Source organism: Ciconia boyciana, chromosome 9 (assembly GCF_034638445.1).
Source record: "Ciconia boyciana chromosome 9, ASM3463844v1, whole genome shotgun sequence".
NCBI lineage: Eukaryota > Metazoa > Chordata > Aves > Ciconiiformes > Ciconiidae > Ciconia > Ciconia boyciana.
Genome location: NC_132942.1, coordinates 34,406,557 through 34,429,795, shown reverse-complemented (window position 1 = coordinate 34,429,795; position 23,239 = coordinate 34,406,557). Strand labels below are relative to the sequence as shown.

At 35.6% G+C, this 23,239-nt stretch overlaps 1 protein-coding gene across 1 annotated transcript; it reads left to right on the top strand.

Moving 5' to 3' along the window:
- The first annotated feature begins 9,098 nt into the window (after positions 1-9,098).
- SLC7A9 (solute carrier family 7 member 9) lies at positions 9,099-21,251 on the top strand. The gene is made up of 12 exons (XM_072872135.1): positions 9,099-9,203; positions 10,403-10,550; positions 11,483-11,725; positions 12,343-12,468; positions 12,784-12,883; positions 14,688-14,732; positions 15,069-15,192; positions 16,941-17,044; positions 17,935-18,031; positions 18,844-18,993; positions 19,593-19,767; positions 20,731-21,251. The coding sequence occupies exons 1-12, from the start codon at positions 9,099-9,101 to the stop codon at positions 20,793-20,795; spliced, it is 1,482 nt and encodes a 493-aa protein (XP_072728236.1). The 3' UTR covers positions 20,796-21,251.
- Positions 21,252-23,239: the final 1,988 nt, after the last annotated feature.

Genomic DNA, 23,239 nt, shown 5'->3' with positions numbered 1-23,239 from the left:
TTACACTAGTCATAAAATCATTAAATGGTCTTTAAGACCAAAGCCATCAGGTTCCAGTACCCCAAGCTTCTCCTTCCAACAGGATACGCTTAGGAGAGATGAACAGCACCTATACCGAGTACTGCTATAAAAAATGAGCATGAAAAAGCATGCAAAATGGGCAAGGGTTACAATATCAAGATAGTGGCTGATCTCTTAAGATCTTACCACCTTTGCAAATTTCTGGGAGTTTTTTTGGTTGCAAGGGATGTTGGGCTTTTAGAGAAAAAGTGCTCACCAGGTAACACCGTACGTGACACCTGCTGGCTGCTGCTTTTGCATTTACGTTTCTCAGGCACCAACTGACACGTGGTAAAAACCTTCTGCTAGCACCTGCAAAAGGCTGTTCAACTAACCTGTACCGACACAGCAGAGAGCTCCACATTCACCTTGCTTCAGCTGAGAAATAAATAATGAAAGCAAACAATGCAAAAGAATAAAACGTAAACAATATAGTGCATTTTACTACAGATAATTCTTCAAGAATTAAGAAATTTAAATATATTTTCTCTTACAGTATTAAACACGGCTGCAGTTGACCCCCAATTAACTCCTAGGATCTCGTTATCTCGCCTTTTCTCCACAGAGTGGACGAAGACTTCCCCCACTAGAATTTTTTCTTTTAAACTCCCTAGCCCTAATATTATACAATAGTAGCCATTGGCCAATTTAATTGTTTCCACTGCTTGCTACTACATTCAAAAATGCAGTAGTGCTACACCACAAGAAAGCTAATAATCTGGCAGCGTTTACTGTAGGTTCATCTTTGGAGGGAGCTTCTGGGAAACACAAAGTTACAGATTTCTTCTCTAACTAGTGTGTGAAAACTAAGGAAGAAAGAAAGCTTGTAATCATTCTTCACTTTTCTGTTAACATCAAGGATGGAAATAAATCACTTCAAGTAACCTTTGAACCAAGCCACATTAAGTAATGGGATGAAGTTCATGGAAGAAAATAGCATTGGGAGAAAGTACCAAAGGCGCAGTCTGGACTGTAAAACAACTGCCTTCCGAAATTAAAAATCCTGAACCTGACAGAGGCTGTGGAGCTTCTGTCACACACATTCACGAAGAACTCGTTACCCAAACTCCAAAGTACTACCATGTACTTCGTGGACATTATATGGATATTGTAAACCTTTGAAGCCTGTACCTCCTGCAGCAATCAAACAGACAAACAAAGGTCTACTTTTCTCTCCAGCTGGCATGATTTGCATAGAAATCACTCTGCACATACCAAAGCACATACTGCGAATCCTGCTCAATGTTCACAAGCATGAATTCAAAGCTTTCAGAATGTTTTGTATACACAATAATTAAGCAACCACAAAAGCTTTTCATGATTCTAACTATTATGACTTATGAAACTGGTACGTTTGTTCTGATTTCTCTCCCATGCTTGGTGTAGTTTTCAGCACACTACAAGAAATCTAGGATCACTGAAAAATGCCCTCATAGGAGGATTTACTGGGCCACTACTGGCAGATGCTGGTTTGATCTTTCATTAAAGGTACACTGTAATGAAGGAACACTTCTAACTTCTTTGGGAAATACATTCTAGCCCTTCACCAGCCCACTCTATTACAGCATCCTCCCTGTTTTGTACTGTTCACAAATTTGTACATTCACAGTATCTTCCATCAGCTGCAACACAAACACAACCACTGAACAGAACAGATCCAGGACTCCTGCAGAACCTTTTCCCAGCCTGACAGTGAGCCACTGCTGCTTTCTGCTAGAGTTTTTCAATTAGTTCTTCACCTACACTATTAAAGATTTTTTTTTTTAAATACTTTTTTTTTTTTACCTTCCCTCCGCAGTTTGCTGGTGAGAATATAAAGAGAGCCACCAATAAAAGCCCTTCCAAAATTGATACATATATTTTACTGGTTCTTCCCTATCCAGTTCGCTTATTACTTTGAGAAATAAAACCAGTTTATTTTGACAGAATTACTGATAAATTCATACTCACTGCAACTCATTCCTTTATAGTCCCATGTCATAGCTATTACTGCTAGGCACTATAGTACTACAAAGAAACTAACAGAATACTCTTCCTATTTGCACAGGTAACAACTTTTATGCATCTTTAAAGTGCTGAAATGAAGAATTAACTATCCTGTTCTGAGTAAATCATCACCTTGTATTTAGAAACAAGTTCCAAACACACTCAAGTGTGAACATGTTGGAATTTTGCATAATCAAGTAAATGAGCTTGGTTAGTACACAGGTATCGGTGAAAACTGTACCTTAAAAACCCAGAACTTAATGAGATTTTAAAAATCATGTTACTTTGCCTTGTTTCACAGATACTATACTAAATATAGATACAATACTAATGAGGTGATTTAGCTGTCTTATTCTACTACAAAAACTCTACCCGTGACAGTTTATCTTTTTTCCGTTACCCACCTGACATTTCCAACTTACTATTTTACCTCAACCACTGCTGACAGAGCATACCGGTTCTGATATACTGCACCCTCCTTCCATTTACAGTATCTTTCAGTCTGTAAATTGAACCAATTGAAGTAGTTTCAGCTTCCTTTCACAAAACAACATAAAAATCATAGAGCGTTCTTCAATTCCTATCAAGAAACTGAGAAAACAATTCAGAATTTGTGGAACTGTAGTCACATTAAAGTTTCACTGCTGAATTTACAGAGCATACTCTGTCCATAACAACTGAACATAATTTTCTCGATAAAAACATTTGGATTAAATAATGTGATTATAAATTCAAAACTGCCATCAGCTTTCCAAAGCCAAAACAAACCACTGGAGAGTCTGGAGTAAACCTCTAGTTCCAATGCATTTTCCAACTACTGTTAAAACGTACCGGCATTACTTCTTACTCTGTTGTCAGAGCAGAGCATCACACAGTCTGTGCTTCAGTTGTTCTGTAAATACCAGGGAGATTCTCACACTCAACAGACACATTAAGATAAGTATGTCCTAATATCCTGTGAACTGAGGGTCATTCATTTTCTAATTTCTAACCTATTAGAAAATTTCCCCCTGCCCATTTACAAGTCATTTAAACCCAGCTGTTTTCTTTTTCCCTTCCTCCTTAAAAAGCCAGAAAGATGCTTTCTAGCCAGATCATTGCTCTTCAGCAGCCCAGATGAGAGCCTCCTAAGATTTTTCACCATGAAAAATTCATGCCACTATACTGGCGCATTGCATCAGGAGTTCTAAGAGCTTTTCTTCTGGGACTACAAATCCTTGGCCGGCCAGGCATAGCCCTTCCATTTCGGGGAGCTCTGGGCACTCATCCTACTCTGGAAATCTAATGTAAATAAATATGGTAAAAATTCTACAGCGTCAATCAGCTTGAATCTAGAAGAGCAGATGCACTCTGAAGGCTTCTTTACCTTTAAAAATGTGGTTTGTCAGTGAGTGAGATCTCCAGGTTTTTTTAGCTCTGAATTTTTTTCCCTCTACTAAATTAATTTCAACATATCTATATAAACACGCATTCAGATATGAAATATCTAAAGATATCATACTGTAGTACTTAGAAGTTGTTTTACATACCAAGTGTTTGGGTTTGGTAAATTTAAAATTAAACTGAGACTTCAAAAGTAGGAGCACAGAACATCATAACCTCTATGGAGTGCTTCAGTATTCACTGCTTGCTTCCTCAGCTAGAAATGGGCACGCTAAAGATGCAATCTTCCAAAGCCAATGTTATCTGGTAATCCCTCCTTGATGAAACACCAGTGGAATGCAATCTGAATTTTGGACTCAAAAAGGACATCAAAGTGAGGCCCTCATTCCTCAAACAGAACAAGAATTCCCTAAGACACAGCTCCTCCCTGGCTGTGTATTAGGGAAATCACTAATTCTGATCAGGCTCTGAAACACTGTTAAAATCTTTGGCTCCTGAAAGCTCTGAAAAAAACCTAATTCAATATAGTCAAGCTAATTTTCTTCAGAGGCCATCAAAATTCCTTTAGAATATCCTTAAGAGGAGACTCCTTGATTTTTTGTGATCTTTTGGATAGAACACATACCCAGCATTCACAAGTTTATGAAGAGTCTGTGAATAGGCATGCTTAAAAAAACGTAACAGAAAAATAAATCTTTGTCTTACTAAAAATGTGCACGATTCAGGCAGGTCTAGTGCAAAACTTTTAGCAAACCTGAAGATCTTTTCAACAGCCTTATTTGTCACAGAGGCAAAACCAACTATGCTGTAACCAAGAACTAAGTAAGGAAAAAAATGCAGGTATTTAAAAACCATCTATACTATGGGCATTAAGAACTACATAACCATCTAATCCTTCCTATTGACTCCCACAAGATGCAAAGATCTTGCAATCCAGTAGCATAACCTAGCATCGACACAGCTATTAAAAAAAGACTGTTTTCTTATATTCCACTTGCAGCATGCCTGCAATCACTAACAAGAAAATCAAAATGCATTTAAGGATGACCATAGTGAGATCACTTCTTACAGCACATGTGTTAGTGGCAGGATTCAAAGAAGAGCAAGTGCATGTAAACAGACCAGTCCTCTGATTAAAATTAAGTAACCTGTTAAGTAGCAAGGTTAGAATGGAAAGTACTTATTCTGAGATACTGCTAAGCTACAATTAAAATCTACAAGTTAGAACGATCCTTACCATTTGCCTAAGTATTGGTCAAAGCAGAACATGTGCATTACTGCAAGCAATAAATACCAACCCTAACAAACGTTAACCTTTATTATTAGTGACTAAGGATAATAAAAGGTGTATTTATACACTGCGCCCTTGCTATTTCCCGAATTAAAGTTGAAAATTACTTTTTACGATTTAATTGGTAAATAGCATTTGAAAAAGGTTCAAACTACACTGTTTAGACAGGACCAGCCCACAGAGTGTTTGCTTCTGCAGCCCCTTGGAATTTGAACTCCTTGATCTCTTCATCTATGTATATATTCGAGAGGGAAGGAGTCTTTTCCCATGGCTGTAAAATGCCATTTCTCTTGTCCAGGAAGAAAATAACAAAATCCTTGAACTCAATGTTTATTTTTTCTTTAAGTGGCTGAGGAAAAGAAGTATTGCTGGTAAAACTGCAAATCCTTTAACAAGTTTATAGCATCCCAAGATTAACCCCTAAAACAAAACTACTCAATAAATGAAGATACTTTTCCATTTTTATAAGGAAACACAGGCTAGTTAAATCTCTGCCAGTGACTTGACCTTAAGACACCTATTGAACAGATGGGAACTCTCCAAATACACATTCCAGGTTGACTAAAACTGGTTGCTTAAGCAAAAACTCAAACAACATATTTTCAATGTTGCCTTTATTGTATCTGAACAAACAAAGAGATCTGATGCAGAAGGAAAAGACAGCTGAAAACATCACGAGACGTGTAGAATATGCATCTGCACAAAAAATTCAAAGATTACCTACACTAAATCTAAAAAAAATTCCTAAGCAAAGCTTTACTTAATATGGAATTAAAGATGACATACTCCATTATCTTTTCATCACAATTACATAAGGTTTTTTCCCCTTTTTTCTATGGAACATTCAGGGTAGAGGTGATGTGAAAGGTATGTCTACTTCATTTGGAGGGACAAAGTTAGCCCCATAATATGATTCCCCCCTGCTTCTTTTTTCTTTTCACATTAGCTATTTCAATAGTCTCTGTGGCATTTCAGGAAGAACACAGGAATGATAAGAAGATTATAAATCTTAATTTCAAATTATGAGCTACAGACAACACAGAAGTACGTTACATAGTATCTGATCCCAAACGAGGCATCTACAATTGATGGATATAAAAACATTAGTTTATTTAATCCTACATTGCAGTTACAGAATCACAGAATCGCACAGGTTGGAAAAGACCTTTAAGATCATCAAGTCCAACCATTAACCTAACACTACCAAGACCACCACTATACCACGTCCGTAAGCACCTCACCCAAACGTCGTTTAAATACTTCCAGGGATGGCAACTCAACCACTTCCCTGGGCAGCCTGTTCCAATGCTTGATAACCCTTTCAGTGAAGTAAAATTTCCTAATATCCAGTCTAAACCTCCCCTGGTGCAACTTGAGGCCATTTCCTCTCGTTCTATCACTCGTTACCTGGGAGAAGAGACCGACCCCCACCTCGCTACAACCTCCTTTCAGGTAGTTGTAGAGAGCGATAAGGTCTCCCCTCAGCCTCCTTTTCTCCAGGCTAAACAACCCCAGCTCCCTCAGCCGCTCCTCATAAGACTTCTGCTCTAGACCCTTCACCAGCTTCATTGCCCTTCTTTGGACACACATTACCCTGAAAAATATTTTAAAGTCCTTGTAAAAGATGCAGAAAAAGGAGTAAGTTGTTGATATCTGGCTTTTCATATGCTTGTAGTAAGACTGTAATTGTAACACTCTTTATTCTCTTTATCTGTAGGAAAAAAAGAACTTTTGTCCAACCATCTTCAGATGGTAATTTTTGAACAAGAAGTTAGTTAAGATGGAAGAGCTTCTCTTGATGCTTAACCCTATTTCTGTGAGAATTAAACAAGAAAGAGAGGAAAGAGTAAGACAGCGAGTAAAAAAATACAGCTTTGGTTTTGTTTTCAGTACTGACATTACTTTGCAATCTCAATCTTGGAGAAATACATTCACAGCACAGAGTCTGGCTCAACCGTCACAAAACATGGCAAATATAAACCAATGTAAGTCTGTTTCACATTTTCTTAGAGTCCATTTTTAGTCACAGATTTACATCAACATTACAAAAGACAGGAATTCCTGTTGATCAAGCCTGCATGCTTAAACAGAAGGTTTAAAAAAAAAAAAGAAAAACAACTGTCAAATCATGCCAGGATACAGTTTTGTTGATACTTAAGTCCAACAATTTGGTCTTATTTCCAACCCTGTATTACTATTGTTCATGAAGCATTATCTTAAGAAGATAAAAAAATCTTAACATCAGTGACTAATACCAGTATATCTTTCAGCTTTTAACAGTAGATATCGATTGAAAAAAAGACAGCGGAAGTTACATCAGGTTGATCAGGACTTACTGGTTTGGTTGTCATACAGGAAAGGAGTTGTACAACTGCATTGCCAAAAACAGTGAACTGAAACATGATTAAGGGTTTTTTTTCCAAGTATTTTAGGGATGACAAGCAGGAACGAAAGAAGCTACCTTATTTCAGCATTCAAGATAACAATACCTTTTTCCTGGATATACAACTGTATAGAAGTAGAGAATGGCATTTTTCACTAAAGCAAGATTTTTAAACATTTACAAAAATGAAAAATTAATTGGAACTGCAAGTGAAGGGAACAGAAGCTGCCCACTCAGCTGCCTTCAGGTTAATGAAAAACAAAGGAAAGATTTCTGCTCACACTTCTCTACCTTCTCAAGATAAAACCATCAACTATTTTTATAGGATGCAGTTAACATCTGGACAGATGTTTTTAATGCACCCATAACATGACAATTACTTCAAGGCTATCTTTCCAAAGTATTTCTAAATTAGAAAGTGCTTGATATAAAATAATGAAAATAGACTCTTCAAATTATGGTTCACTCTCACTATGTAATATACTACTTAGGTACTGGACAAACATTCTCACAAATGGAACAAAGACTTTTTTTTTTTAAAGATAAACTAATTGGACTATTGGTTTACCTGTGGTTCCTATCTCAAAGCCTCTTGGCTGAGAATGGGTTTAATGATTACCTTTTATAACCTCTGTACTTAAGCTGCTGCTGCTTCTGCGTATTCTGGTTTCAGACATGGACATGTCTTCCTGTCTAACTGGCTGGTAAATCTAACGGGAGAAATAAAGAGATACACTATACAAGGATTCCTGGAGCCTGATTAACACCAAACAAATATAAATAAATAAGGTAAGTGAAAGTATGAATTGCTAAAAGATGATGATCAAAACGTTCTGAATAGAAGACTTTAAAGAGAGAAGTTGGGCACAAAGCTGTAATAAAATTCAGTGACCCAAGCCCTGCATTCCTTACAAACTCCTTACAAATGGGCAATTTTCTATTGTAGGTTTAATCTTAAAAGTTGGATTCATAATGATTTCTTTTTAAAATCTTTAATTCAAAACATAAACGGGATGACTTTATAGCCCAAATATTTCTGAAGACCAGTAGTACTGATAGCTGTTCTGTCAATTTAAAATGCTACAATATTTGTAGCCAAGAATTGCGGGATACTACCTAAGGTGCCTAAACATGACACGTTCCTGAATAACTGTATGTAAAACTGCAAAATCATCTTCAACATTCAGGTTCTAGTAATTATAGCTGTAGGGTCTGAGGAGAGAAGAGACTTTTGACTGAATCAACTTTTAAGAATCAGGACCTAACCTGATCAATTTCCTTCACTATCTCAGGTTGTATTTTATTCCAATACTATGGGAACAAGCAAAATCCTCACAACCCCCCCCCCCAAATCTAAATTTAAATTAGAAAACAAACTATTCACATTCTAATTCTAAACAGAACAAAACGTTTAGAAGACACTCACCCTCAGGCAACACGGAGAAGACTGGTGACTCTCTGAGACAGAGAGCTGCTAATTAAACAATTACAGGAGACAACACTTGGTTTAGCAGATACTTGCATCTCCAAGGAATTGAAAGAAGACCTAATTTAACGAAGATCAGAAAGAAGGTCTCCTAGATAAGAAAACAGGCTAGCTTTTGGGAGAAAGATTAAATCTGTCTGGACCTCTGGAGGAATTCAAAGGAGGGACTAGCTACAAAACCTAGATTGTTCCAGTAAGGAGATCCTCTCACCTGAATATAACCCGAAACAGAAAACAGAAAGACATTCACTGCCAGGTGGGTATGAGGGAGATCCACAGCAGGTCAGATGGATGAGGTGAAGTAGACATAACACCTCTTCGATTTAATCTCCAAGCAGGTACTTAGATGGAAGTCCTTTGCCTGTAAGCAAGTGTGTGTTTTATGTTTTCTGGCACTATTTAACTACACTATTTTGGACACATACACATCAGCAAATCTCAAGCAAACATTAATATGCAAGACTGATATTTTGGTTTTGTTTCCTTAGAGATTTCAACAAGTAAACCAAATGGGTGAAGAAAGCTTGAGGAAAAGAAAAGGAGAGGACAACGGAAAAGAGGATGGACAATCCATTCAGAGTCACAAATCCCAAACGATGAACCTACAAAAGCAGGCAAAATTTATTCTTTTCCCCCTTCAGTCTGCGTGCATGCGAGGGGCTGGCAGAGGGAGGCAGGAGGGGGTATCTGTGCACATGCAGCATCGTACAAAAACTGCAATTATGTCCCAATTTAGCAGTGATGTACTAATATCTTGACAGTGTGGTTGGTTTACATTTTAAGAAACCGCAAATTACTAAATAGCTCTGATATAAACACAATTAAAGAGTAACAATATGTATTCAAGTCTTTGAATTATTTTTCTATCTGATAACTTCAAAGATGATCGAGTAAGACATTTAATTAACTTCACTGTTTCTTTCCACATGTACTTCTCAGAGGCTGAAGTGGGCTGTTCAACTCATTCCTTCTGAAAGTTTGTTAGTGTTTATGGCTGTAAAATAGACACTGGTACATAAAGACAAGTGAAAATTTGTCTCCTCCAGAAAATTAAGGATGCTTTAGAAAACAGATGTGCCACTCGCTCTCGGGAGGGAGTGGAATTCCTCTTAAATTTAAGTAACCTGGAAAAATATTCTCTATGATTTTAGTTTGGTGCCAAGACTGGCGAAATATTGATGTTTTTAGACTAGCCATAACTAACAGGAAAATCTAAGTAGCCCACGCCACTGTTTTTTTAGGAGATGCCTCAAGTTTTCATAGTTTCATGTAACACGTAGGTCACTACCAAGTCAGGAGAATGTGATCTTTTCACCACCTAGCAGTATCAAGATAATTAATTCCTGTGCACAAATACCTGAAGCAAGGAGAGGAAAACAATGGCTTAAAAGAAACAAACAAACAAAACACAAAAAACTGACTCCATATCCAGGAAAGCAAATTTTTGAAGGTTAGAAAATTCAGAATTCCTCAAGAGCTCATAAAAGAATTTCAGAGTTTAATCAAAGAGTGGAAAGAGGATGTTCACCTGTACACGGTTAGATTTGAGACTTACATAATCCAAAGGATGGTTTAATAAAGCAAATACACAGGCAGGCAAAGTCCAAACAACTGTACTTTTGGAAACAGCAGGAGTATGCCATAAGGTGTGTATGCATCTTGGAAAGAAAAGAGAAATTCCACATAGTTTAATATAGTACTTAGTAAAAGCTAAAAAAAATAAACCAGTAATGACAATTACTATAACTGTATTAAACCAAAAAGTAATTATTGCATTATTAGAAATTACCAAAATGTCTTCTTTTATTTCAAGGTGGGCCTCATCAGTGGAATCTGTATGATTGTGGGTACAATTATTGGCTCAGGTATCTTTGTTTCTCCAAAATCAGTACTTGCCAATGTTGGAGCTGTGGGTCCTTGTTTAATCATCTGGGCAGCCTGTGGCATTCTTGCAACATTAGGTAAATGAGTCAACAAAGAATTTGAATCTTTGCTTAAATCTTTATCTGATATTTCTGCATACTATCATTTTACAAATTGGCTAATGGCACCTGGACCGAAATAAATCAGACCCTGATAAGTGTAGCAGCATTCAGACAAAATTTAAAATATGTGTTTATAAAAGATAAATTAAGTTTTTGAAGTTGTAAAGCACATTTTTAGGTCATTTTGAAAGGAAGTTTTAGTTTCACTTACTTAATCCACTAACTAATAAAGAGAATACTTTTCTACTTAAATCACAGGCAAAATGTGGAATTTACTGGCGGTGAGCTAGGTACTTCTGCTATTTTTCTACTTGTGTAAATCTAATATTCTATAACCTGAAAACTTAGCACTACGCACCTCAAAATATTTCAAGTAAACCAAAAATGAATTCTTTGGGCATTGTGTCAGGTACACAGCATATGCAAAAACCTTTAAGCAAAATGCCAGGTACAGCAATAAATCTAGAAGTATTACTGTACTTTAAAGCTGAGCTTAGTACACATTTTATTTCAAATTGTGCAGCAAGTCTTTTTTTTTTTTTTTTCAAGTTTCCAAAAGGTAGGTCAGCCAGTGCAGTTATCACTTCGATGCTTCGTAGAGTCTTGGTTTCTTAAAAAGAAACTAGTATGAATGTACGTTATTTGCTGAAGTCTTAAACACAAATAGTAGTGAATTCTGGACAGTATAGTTTCAGTATATTTTTCCAATTGCTCATAAGTAATTACAATTTTATTTCGCATCTACAGTAAAATGCAGTGAAACATGAAAAAAGTAATGATGCATTGTATACATCCATTTCCTTAACTTTGCTACCTATAAAAAAAAGTTATAATCTGCTCTAGCCAGTCATAGTTTAAGTGGTGTATGAACTAAATAACAAATAGTAAGTGCTTGTCTTGTTATTTAGGGGCACTCTGTTTTGCTGAGCTTGGTACAATGATCACAAAATCTGGGGGAGAATATCCTTACCTTATGGAAGCATTTGGCCCAATTCCAGCATTTTTGTTTTCTTGGACAAGCTTACTCGTCACAAAACCGAGTTCATTTGCAATCATTTGTCTCAGCTTTGCGGAATATGCATCAGCTCCTTTTTATCCGGGTTGTGATCCGCCCCAAGCTGTCATCAAGTGTCTTGCAGCAGCTGCCATTGGTAAGATTCATACTTTTTTAAGAAAGAGACAAGATCCGTAATTGCATAGCCATTTCCGTTCAGCCCTGTCAATGAATGCATTTCAGCACAGTAAGACTTCAGTAGGTTAATCTCCATGAAGACATCAGGAAGCAACCCTACGCTGAAAGCAACGGAAAACTTTGGAACACAGTACAGTGAGTCCTTCCCACAATAACTAATTCAACAACATATAAAAAGGACAGGTTTAAAAATGGTTTGTTCCTACTCTAAGTTTCTTTTATTCTTTACTAAGATAGATACAGCTGTGGAATGAATGCTTATTTCTAGCAGAAAAGGAAGAAAAATTAAGTGTGGAGATGTTATTTCTGTATTTATCAGAATGCTGTGCAACGTTAAAATTTTTTGTTTGTTTGTTAAAGGTACTATCAAAATCTAATTCAGAAAACTTTTTCCTCACTATTTTGGAAGTTATCCAAACATAGTATGTTAAAAAACTTATATCAATAAGATAGACAAACTGGGAGGAAAAAGCAGTACAGTAAATAAGGCGGGGGGAGGGGGAAGGTTTTAAGAGGCAACTTTTCTTTCAATTCTGAGAAATTTAATGCAAAAATTCATAAATTTATTTCTTTTAGTGATAATTACAATAGTGAATTCACTGAGCGTGAAGCTGGGAAGCTATGTCCAGAATTTTCTCACAGCTGCTAAAATGATCATTGTCACAATCATTATTGTAAGTGGAATTGTTCTTCTTGCACAAGGTAATTAAATATACTTTGCTTGCAAAAATTATTTTAGCTTCTGCTATAACCATTTAAAAATTTCACACTAACAGAAGTGGCACAACAATAAGGCTCTCTTTATTCAGTGTTTTAGTTCCAGATCTCTTGGGAACTAAGGTATTTTCTTTTAGGGAAGGGGGGTGGGTAGGAAACTACAGATCAGTTAAAAAATGGTACCGATTTTAACAATGAGATGTTTCAAAACATGAAACAGATGTTGGAATGTTTCTTCATCTGGTGGGGATTAAAGGAATTAATTTCAACACTGATCAGTAATCTACATCTTATTTGCAGGAAAAACTGAAAACTTTAAAGATTCTTTCAAGGACAGTAAAATTTCCGTTAGTTCTATCAGTTTGGCATTTTATAATGGACTCTGGGCATATGATGGATGGTAAGGTATCTTTATCGTTAACAGTCACACTTTAAAAACCTTTAACTGGTTTACTCTCTCCCTGTAGAACTCAAAGATGTGATCTGAAGAAGTTAACATCTGACTTGTTATTAAGAATCTCTTAATGAATTCTGGAAAAGGAACACCAGTTTGGTTAAAAAAACCCAAACCAAAAAAAAATCAAAACAAACAACCCTCCCTCTCCCCCGCCCAATCCTCAAGTTGCTGTTTATTAGGGAAAGAAACTATACTAGAACCTGAAAGGGCTCCTGCTTTGCTGCTGAAGGTGCTTAGATACTGTGGTAATGAGGAGAAAACACAGTTTAATTCCATTACGTTAGGCAAAATAGACTTCCCAGAGCCCCTACAGGTTACCCCATCAAAATCCATTTCTTGTGAAATACGTAGTGGTGTTTGATTAGTACAGGAGGACATAAAAAAAACCCATTAAGTGCCAGAATTCATAAGGTTCAACTCTGAAATATTTTCTTACTCAGTTTCATTTGGAATTAATGTAAAGACATTGAAGTCTTCTTCCCCGAGAAGCTTTCAATTTTAAATCTCCACATCTGTTTATCCATTATTATCTACCATGCTAGATTTAAGAATACACTTACATTTGAAAATAATCACAGATATGGATGGATTTAGGTTTACATTTATGGTCTACATAGAGCATTTATATTTAATACTCAGAAGAGTGCTTTCCAGAATTATTTTCATAAGAATAAACTTATTTACTGGCAGGAATATCTAACTTAATCTCTGCCGGTCCAGAAAATAATTTACATGTTTCACTTCCTGAAAGTAAAGGGAATGTCCGTTGGTCTAGGGCTCTGTTGGCACACATCTAATATCAAGGTCTGATGCATTAATGCTATTCTTAAATGTTCAAACTGTAAAAGTTTGCATACAGATCTGTATGAAGGAATTAAGAATATAAATCTTAACTTACAACAAAGCAAGTCCCATTTAGATGCTTAAAACTGAATTTATTTTTAAACAGATTACTCTTTCAGGTTCTATTTCCAAGCTTCAGTGTCTCAACGCAGGCATGTAAGTCTGCTAATTCAGACATTCACCTAGATGTTTTAAGGGGGCAGGGAAGCTGGTGCCTAAATAATTAATTCAATATGTAACCACCAGGCACCAACACTTGAAAATTAGCCTGTTAAACTGTAAATACCAACTCCTCCTCACATTTTCAGAAGTGGATGAGTAAAAATCTTGTTTCAATCTTGTCTACATGCTCTAGCAAAAATGAGTATTTGGAAATTATAATTCTGATAAATGTAATCCTTAAAAAGGTTTTCATGCCAGTTTTCTAGACAATATGACTTACAGAACAACCGTGAAACATTAGCAGACTTGCTTCAGGTCCTTGCAACGGGTATGCTTGTGCTTTTTTTTGAAAAGACTCAGATATTGCAAAGCTTGAAATTCAAAGGCGACCTCGTAAATTTGCGATAAATATCTGCCAAATTTTTGTTCTGTTATTCTGGGATACTTTATCCAAGAACTAAGACAATCTCATTTCAAAATCTCAGAGATACTTCTAAAACCATAAGGAAGAAAAGATAATGGAGGAAAAGATGGTGAATCAAGAGGCTGACATTTGGATAAGAAGCTCACATAGTTTTTTGTCCCACAGTTTTACCACTTAAAAGATTGGTTGTACTGTAAGGTGTTTTTTTTAACTGAAAAGGTAAAAACACAGTAACACAAGAAATAACACTTGACTCTAATATTTTAGTATTTTAACACCTGACTGCTAGTAACATTGTCTGAATGTTTTTCCTTCCAGGAATCAACTCAATTACATCACAGAAGAGCTTAAAAATCCTTACAGGTAAAACTATGTAGGAAAGCAGCATGTCTAACAACAGAAATCAAACGCTTAATATTTTTGTAGAAGCAGACATGTATTTTGGTTTGGTTTTAAAAGCAATGGTTATTCAAGGTTTGAGCACTAACAGACAGCTAATTAGCATCTATTACAGGTTTCATAAATTTGCATAAAGTTGTATTTTTCCTTTTTTAAAATCCTGATTTCCATGGCTCTACAATAAAGAAATGTAAATACACATAAAGAGCATATGGGGAAAAGTAAGAGTCCACAGTTTACTATGACAACTCTACCAGTGATATAGCAATACTGATGGAGTCTTACTTTTGCATTCTTTAGAAATCTACCGCTATCTATAATTATTGGAATCCCCTTGGTTACAGTTTGTTACGTTCTGATAAACATTTCATATTTCACCGTAATGACTTCAACAGAACTCCTGCAGTCCCAGGCAGTTGCTGTGGTAAGCCACTTTATTTTGTAATAGCGCATCTGAAGAAGGCTGTGTGCATTAAAGTCATGAGCAAAAAGGAACTTGTAATTTTTCTTAAGATACAAGTAATTTCTGTCTCAGCTTTTCCCCCATTATCTACTGTAATTTCTTAATCTAAAATTTATTTCTGTAATGCTTAATTTAAACAGTAGTTCTGTCACATCCCAAGAAAAAAAAAAAGCACGCGAAGTAATGCAGCCTTCAGCTAACATTTTGTAAACACTACAGCTCGGAGGTTGACTGTTCTGCATAAGCACCAAAAAGATGGAAGGAAAAATAACACTGACTGCTGCTTTGCCCTTTTCAGTGTTTCCAGTATTTCTGAGAAACAAGCACATGCAAAATGACAGTAGATCAGTTTGTCATTCTGGAGATAACAGCAAGTAGTCTGTAATTGACTTCCTCCTTATTCTTGCTTCTTAACAAAGCTAAGAAATATCCTTTTTACATTACCGCAAGACATACTATTACAGACAAAATTAAAGATCATATACATTTCTAAAATCTTAACAAACACATCTGTCCCTTTGGTTCCCCTTGGTAAATTCTCCATGGGACATTTGTGTCTGAAATAACTGTTGAGAGGTCATGCAGTGATTTTTCCTAATGTCAGTTTTTGGGGAAAACGAGCAGTATGTGACATGCATGCAAAATGCAGTGTAGCACAGTGAAGTACTACACTAATGTAGAAATACTTAAAAATGTTAAAAACCAAAATCTTTTAAAATGTAGAACTTCAGTGCATTTCAGCATCTTGTTCGCACCAAGAGGTAAAGCAATATATACCAAGTTATATCTTGTTTAAGAACTAGTCCTCTTTGGTATACCACTAAACTTAAAATCTGTGAACAACATACATCAGCTAGCACTAAACTCAGACTAAATTAATAGCAAAATCTCAGAACTGCCACTGAGCAGTACAAAGGCAGCACAGCAAACAGCAAGAGGAGTGCACCGTATAGAGAGGTCTATACATCTGTAAGCAGACTTCTTGCTTAGTACTGATGAGTGTCCTACTACTGGACAAAGAAACAACACTGATGTTACACTTGTGCAAAACCAGTACTCTTTATGCTTGACTTACTAATAAAGAGTTAACCACTCCCCAACTAAAACCCCAAAATCTACCTGTCAAAAAAGTTTGAATTCAAATTCATTTACAGTAGATCGATGTACCTACATTAAATCTAACCCATCCTGCAGTAATGACTAACACACCATGGCACAGGTAAAAACGGAAGTGTAGTGAAAGACCTTAGCAAGCTTGTCCTTTCCTTGTTCACCCATAAGGCCTAGGTTGTCACGCCATCGCTACTAGTGTTACTCCTTCTATTTAGGTTGAAACCAGCTTGTGTATGCATGGCTCTCTGCTGCAATGCTATCTCTCTTTTTGTTTTGCAGACACATCCCCAAACCAGGTGTCTTTAACAGAATTTAATTTCTGTATATTTTTTACATCTGTCTCCCAATGTTTCCTACAGATGCTGCATCTCAAACACCACAACAACAATATTCCACTCTTTATGAGTGGTTCATGAATTAATCCAGTTCTTCATTTGGCAAAGCATTTTTTAATAACTACACAAAATATATAACATATGTTTTTATTGGTAACATACCTTAGATACTCATTTACTGTATTCCGGTTCTGACAGTACTGAATATACCAAATGGTAGTTGAAATGACAAAAGTGATTAATTTTAATCCCATATCCCAGACATTTGGAGATAGAGTCCTTTATCCAGCCTCTTGGATAGTTCCCCTCTTTGTGGCCTTTTCTACAATTGGATCTGCCAATGGGACCTGTTTTACTGCTGGCAGGTAAGTTCCCATTCTAAGTATCTTAAAATGAAAATTTTTAAAGGATGGAAAAAATACACACATAAAGATATAGAAATTATTCTGATTCAAATGTACAAAATATAATTAAGAAGTACCTGCAAATCTAGCTGTATTGTTTAATTTTCAAAAAGCAGCAGCAGCTATGCAGGTTTGAAAAATCAGAAAATAAGTCTCTCATTCTTAATTCAAAGCAGGTATAGCACAAAAGGGGTTTGTTTGGGTTTTTTGTTTTTGTTTGTTTGTTTTTGGTGGTTTGTTTTTTTTCTTTTTTTTTTTTTTCACACCTCTCATCAAGTTTAAAGCTAAGAATTAAACAGTTAAAAAAATTAACTGGTAATGATAAAGATAAGAATTGGAAAGAGAACCTATTCCTTTCCATCAGTTGTTCAATGCTTCCATTTACTATTTAAAAATATTTTAAATTTCAAATCCATCTGAATATGATAGGGCTGTAAAAAAATCAATTTTTTTGACAGAAGGTTGTCAACATAGCTTTTTAATATGAAGCAAATTAAAAATGAAATATTCAATTAGAAGGGACACAGTAGCTAACTTTTTTCCCAAAATAATTTTAAATTAAACATGCAAACTAATGATTCTGGAATTAGTTTCAAGTTCACTACTCTAATACTGGTTCAGAATTAGTTTCAAGTTCACTGCTTTAATACTGGTTATTTCCCTTATTTCAGTTACTACAATATTCCTTAAATCCCATGGCCTATCAAAGGAAATACTGATGAAATTATAGTCAGATGTAGCCACACAGTAAAACAAACCTGAAAATGAATAGTACTAATTTGTTTTTTTAATAATGCCACTTAAAGTCTAGGTGTCACACTAACTAGATTGCCTTGTTTTTGTTTTGTCAGACTTGTTTATGTTGCAGGTCGTGAAGGGCACATGCTAAAGGTGCTATCTTACATTAGTGTTAAGCGTTTAACACCAGCACCTGCTATCATATTTTATGTAAGTATATATTTTAAGTACAGGAAAATTATCAACAAAAATTTTCCAGTGATACATGCTTTCATAATTTCTTACCAGCAGTCTTGACACGTATCTTTGACTATCTAGACAAGAAAATTGCTAAATATACATTAGGAAAAAAGACTATATAAAAAAAGCCCCAATTTCTCAATTTGAACAGTTTCATTCCAGAACTGGATTTTAAAATAAAAATGTTTTTAAGAATCCACAGCATGAAAGCAAAACTTAAAAAGTAAATGAGTGATTACTATTGGGTAAATCCTTTATTTTACAGGATGCCTGAAAGAAAGCTATCACTACCCTATTTCCTCCATGTAAGAATGCATTTACATCTCACAAAAAAAAATTCTATTCAGTAATACATTTTAAAATAAGTCTAGAATATCTTGTTATTTTTATATATTTTACCCATTTATCTTCAAAGTAAAACAAGATAAATTCAAAATTCAATCGCTCTGTCGACTCCCAGTAACTTTAATAACCTAAAAATATATTTAGTATCTTCACTTCCTCCAAGAGATGCAAGTCAACAACAAAACAGATTAACACATACAGATTCCAAGTCTTTTGACTTAAAATGGAATTAAGATTGCACATAAAAATAAACACATGTTGGCAGGATGCGGACACTATCTTTAAAGGTGCTGCAATACACTTATCCCCAAATGTTCAAGCCAAAGCATTCACAGATCACGCTCTGGAACACCGTAAACATACGCCCATACTGACACATAAGTAAAATTCAGCTTTCTTTTATAATAGACTATACTAATTTTTGTTTTCATTTTTAGGGGGCCATTGCTATTATTTATATTATCCCTGGTGACATTGACACGCTCATAAATTATTTCAGTTTTGCAGTCTGGATGTTTTATGGTTTAACCATACTTGCACTCATTGTTATGAGGTTTACAAGAAAGGAACTCAGGAGACCAATCAGGGTAAGTTCAGTATTCAGTATGGCTTTTTCTCCACTCCCATAAACACTGAAACACCAACTCATCCTAAGTATTTGGACACTTACACATCCTCACGCAGACTCCTCCTTGTTTGTTTGTTTCCCCCCCCCTTACCTAAAGCCTAGCCATTTATTTGTAGTTCTTCTCTTTGTTCCAGTTTTGCACTCGTACAAAGCTCATACGGACTGGGAAAAGATTACACAATGTTTATTTTTACTTGCACAGACCACAGGCACAAGCCAAATTTTCAGGCATGGGAAACTGTAGTCGGCAGACTACCACTGAAAGAGTACCCGAAATAAGACCCCAGGTCATTGCACTGGAGTCAGGTCCCAGATTCATTAAAATGCAAAGTTTTACACTGCAATTTGCAATACAGACAAAGAGATCTTGGTCAATGATTTAGCAGAAGAGTTTTCCCTATCCATATTCTTGCTACTCCTTCAATTGCCCCATCTAATTCCAGAAATTTTAACAGGAAAAACTGCATAAGGCAATGAAAATATTCTTCTTTCATATATGCAACTTCTGTAAGAACAGCAAAAGAACAAAAAAGTAATTTTGTGCTTTGTATCTTGCAGATACCCATCATCATTCCACTCATAGTGACACTAGTCTCCATTTTACTGGTATTGGCACCAATCATCAGTGCACCTGAACTGGCCTATTTGTACTGTGTTTTATTTATACTTAGTGGACTTATAGTTTATGTACTTTTTGTTCATTTTAAATTCAACTGGCCCCAAAAAATATCAAGTAAGTATACCTCAGACAGCCAGCTCCAAATTCAACAGAACATTGCTAAGCATTAAAGTAATTACCATAATGAAGCTCATTATATGGTCCAACCCATCTAAATCACGAGTTGGGTGTGGAGGAAGGCAATTTTCCAGACATATAGCGAGGGGCATAGAGTGAGCTCTACTCAATATTGTATTTTACTCCTTCCTGTGGAAAAAAGTGACGTCTGATTTTAGGAAAACCGAAACTTAATTCACAAAAAAGCAATACATCACTGTCGTAGTACGAAGAAACTGACTTTTAAAATGAACAGAAATATTTTATCTGGAAAGTTAGCTTTTCAGTTGTTCATATTTCAAAACATTGCTTTAGCCATTAACTAAAGATTAGCAGACATACATTCTTATGCCACAAAATACTCTGCTTTTAGCTCAGGTTATCAATTTTGCTATACTTGGTAAAAAAAATGTTAACAGCATTAAGACTAAAATTAATCACAGTGCTGCTGAGTAAAGTGAAAGTTGCAAGAACCCAGTGTGACCATTTATAAAATGATTTTGCGTAGTCTTAAGAGAAACTCTTTGCAACTGTCTCAGGGAAAACAGAATACACAGATACTTCTAAAAGGGGAAATGGAACCAGCTGAAGAGGACAGAATGGACAGAACTGGTAGTTCTACAGACATTAAAAAATCCATCATCTGTCTCTCCTGCTCCCTGGGATTATTAAATATTATGTAATTAGGCAATTAGAAGCATTGTACTCTACTAAGGGCAAGTTTAGAAACCCTGGAATGTTGTAGCTTGGATCTTAAGATTGCTTTTTTCTCCCCACTCTGTATTTTTTAAGTTTGAGATACAAATACAGAAAAGAGACAACTACTCACAAGGATAATTTTCTCACTTAGAAAAATAGTGTAAGTCTGAATAGAAATACTGTTCTCTCATAAAGCCTCTAACAATAACTTTTTTTCCTCAGAGCCCATCACTATGCACCTTCAGATGCTTTTGGAAGTTGTTCCAGCAGAGGAAGTTACTGAATAAAATATTTTATATGTACCAGGTTGTTTTTAAGTGCTATACAGGTTGAAGGAGATTCAATTTAGTTTGGCACACATTTATACTTTCTGAATTGTTATGTTCATACTGGTGTATTATTTTTGCAATACTTTAGTACTTGAAAAGTGTTAAATATATAAGAATAGAAGATTTCTGAGCCAGATTACAGCACCCAGCAGAGCTGTTTTCATTGTTTGCTAATATGTTACGGTATCTTGTTTTCTGCATTAAAATTACTCAAAACAAACAAGAGCAACTTTTCAATTATGAAGATGGCAAAACTTACCAGCAACGCTGTCAAGATGCTTTTGATCACACTGCTGAAAGAACAAAGCAGCTATCATTTACAGCATCACATTCAACAGGCCACACAGAAAGGACAGAAATAACGTAAAACCAGACTAATTCTATTCTCAGTTTCTGAGACCAAACACTAGCTATCAAAAAATTAAAGACTGAGCAAGTGGGAATCAAGTAAAAATGGAAAACACAGTTGACAGGAAGATGAGAGGCTGATTTTTTTTTTTTTTAATTAAAGCAAGATAATAAAAGCTTAATTTCTCAGTTATCTATGTTTTCTCCAACACCATCCAAGCTATAGAACAGCCAGTATATGCCACAAAAATTATCCTCGGCATGAATGTGACTTAAACAGAGGTAGCTTCATCATCCTAGATACACTCTATTTGGTAGGTGATTAAAATAAAATATAAAAAATAGATACTACATTAACATACAGATGTAAGCAGCTTTTACTTTCCCTGCCCAAGAAACTTAAGGATTCTTGGTAATATTCTTTACTACTATATTCCCTCAGTGCAAATGGATAAAGGAAGGAATTTTATCAAGTCACTTGTCAATATTTTCAAGTGATTAATTTGAGAAAGACCGTTTATACTGAAAGCACAAGTCCTCTCACCTCTTAAGCACATTCATCCTATATATATATCTATATCTATATATATATAAAACACAAGAATATTAAGCAACTGGCTTAAGATTGTAAGTTCATATTATCTCTAGCCTAGCAAATTCAACTAAAGAAGCTATTTCTATCATCCTGCAGCTACAAAGAAATAAACAGAACTTAGTTCCTATATATTCCATTTTGCGTCTACCTACATTGAAAAGCAATCCCAAAGGTCCATATAAAAATGATGGGTTCTGATTAATTTGAATAAGATTTTGTGATTATAGTCAGATCCATGAAAATATCAGCTCCATGTGCAATCAGGGTAAAACAAACAAAAAGAAGGTTCAGAATCACTAAGGAAGGCAATGGACAGCAAAACAAAATTGTAATTATGTCATTACATATAAAGTGCCTACTTGCCACAATGTTTTGTCCCAGTCACATTATTATAACTGCTGTTCCCCTACCCCAGTTGGTAAAAACATCACTTCAAACACAAGAACTATAAGGTTCAGGGAAAGGCCAAAGGAATAGAATATTTTTGTATAAGGAATGACTATCTACTACAATTTTGAAGGCTGAAATAGAGATACCCGATTGGGGGATGGGAGCGGGGGGGGAAAAGATGACAGAAGGTCCATAGACAGAGTCTTAAGTGACAAGAAAATGGGAAAAGCCAGCTCTCTGTTCCTATTACAACTTGAGGGTACTGGATGTCAAGAAGACAGAGCAGGGGTGGCTTCAAAACACAGAAAAAAAAAAATCCTTCTTTGCAAAATATGTTTTTTGACTACTGACTTCCTTAGTGCAGGAGAAATGTTAGAAGTTGACGTAGGTTCCAAAATGCAACTGAACTAACTCAACTAAGAACTCCACAGAAAACCTGTTCCTCGTGAAGACCCTGATCAAAAATTGCTTGAGGTCAAGAGAATATTCTTGGAATGTAATGCTACATTTTTTTACACTGTTCTTAATAAACTGGCTCTTAGCAGCTGCTAAGAATGTATGGCTAAAACCAGCTTTTGCTTCTACCTCATATAAGATGTCTTTTCAAACAAAAGTTACAGATAATTTATGTCTATTAAATAACCCACTAGATTTATCTACCAGCAGAAAAATCATCTTACATCATATTTAGATATCGGACAAGATATCTAAAGAGCAGCAAAACATGCGAAGGAAAACATCCTGCCCCGTCACTCTTTTTTTTCAGTTAGGTGGTTTAACAGTCTTCTGTTTGCATCACAATGCAGAGCAAGACCAAAATACAGTTACATTAATTTTTTCCTTAAGTACTTTTACAACAATTACAGCTTTGCAAGTACCTGTTCTCAGGTGAAGGTTATAATTAAGCTCAGTTGCAGTCAGGTTCCCAACAGCACTAATTTTTTTAACCATACATTAACAATTACAACTGTTTCTGTCACATAGCAGTTTTCCACTGCCATCATCAATACTCTTAAATATTCAGAAAAAAGTTTTATTACATGCTAATACTAGAAAAACTGTAGCTGTC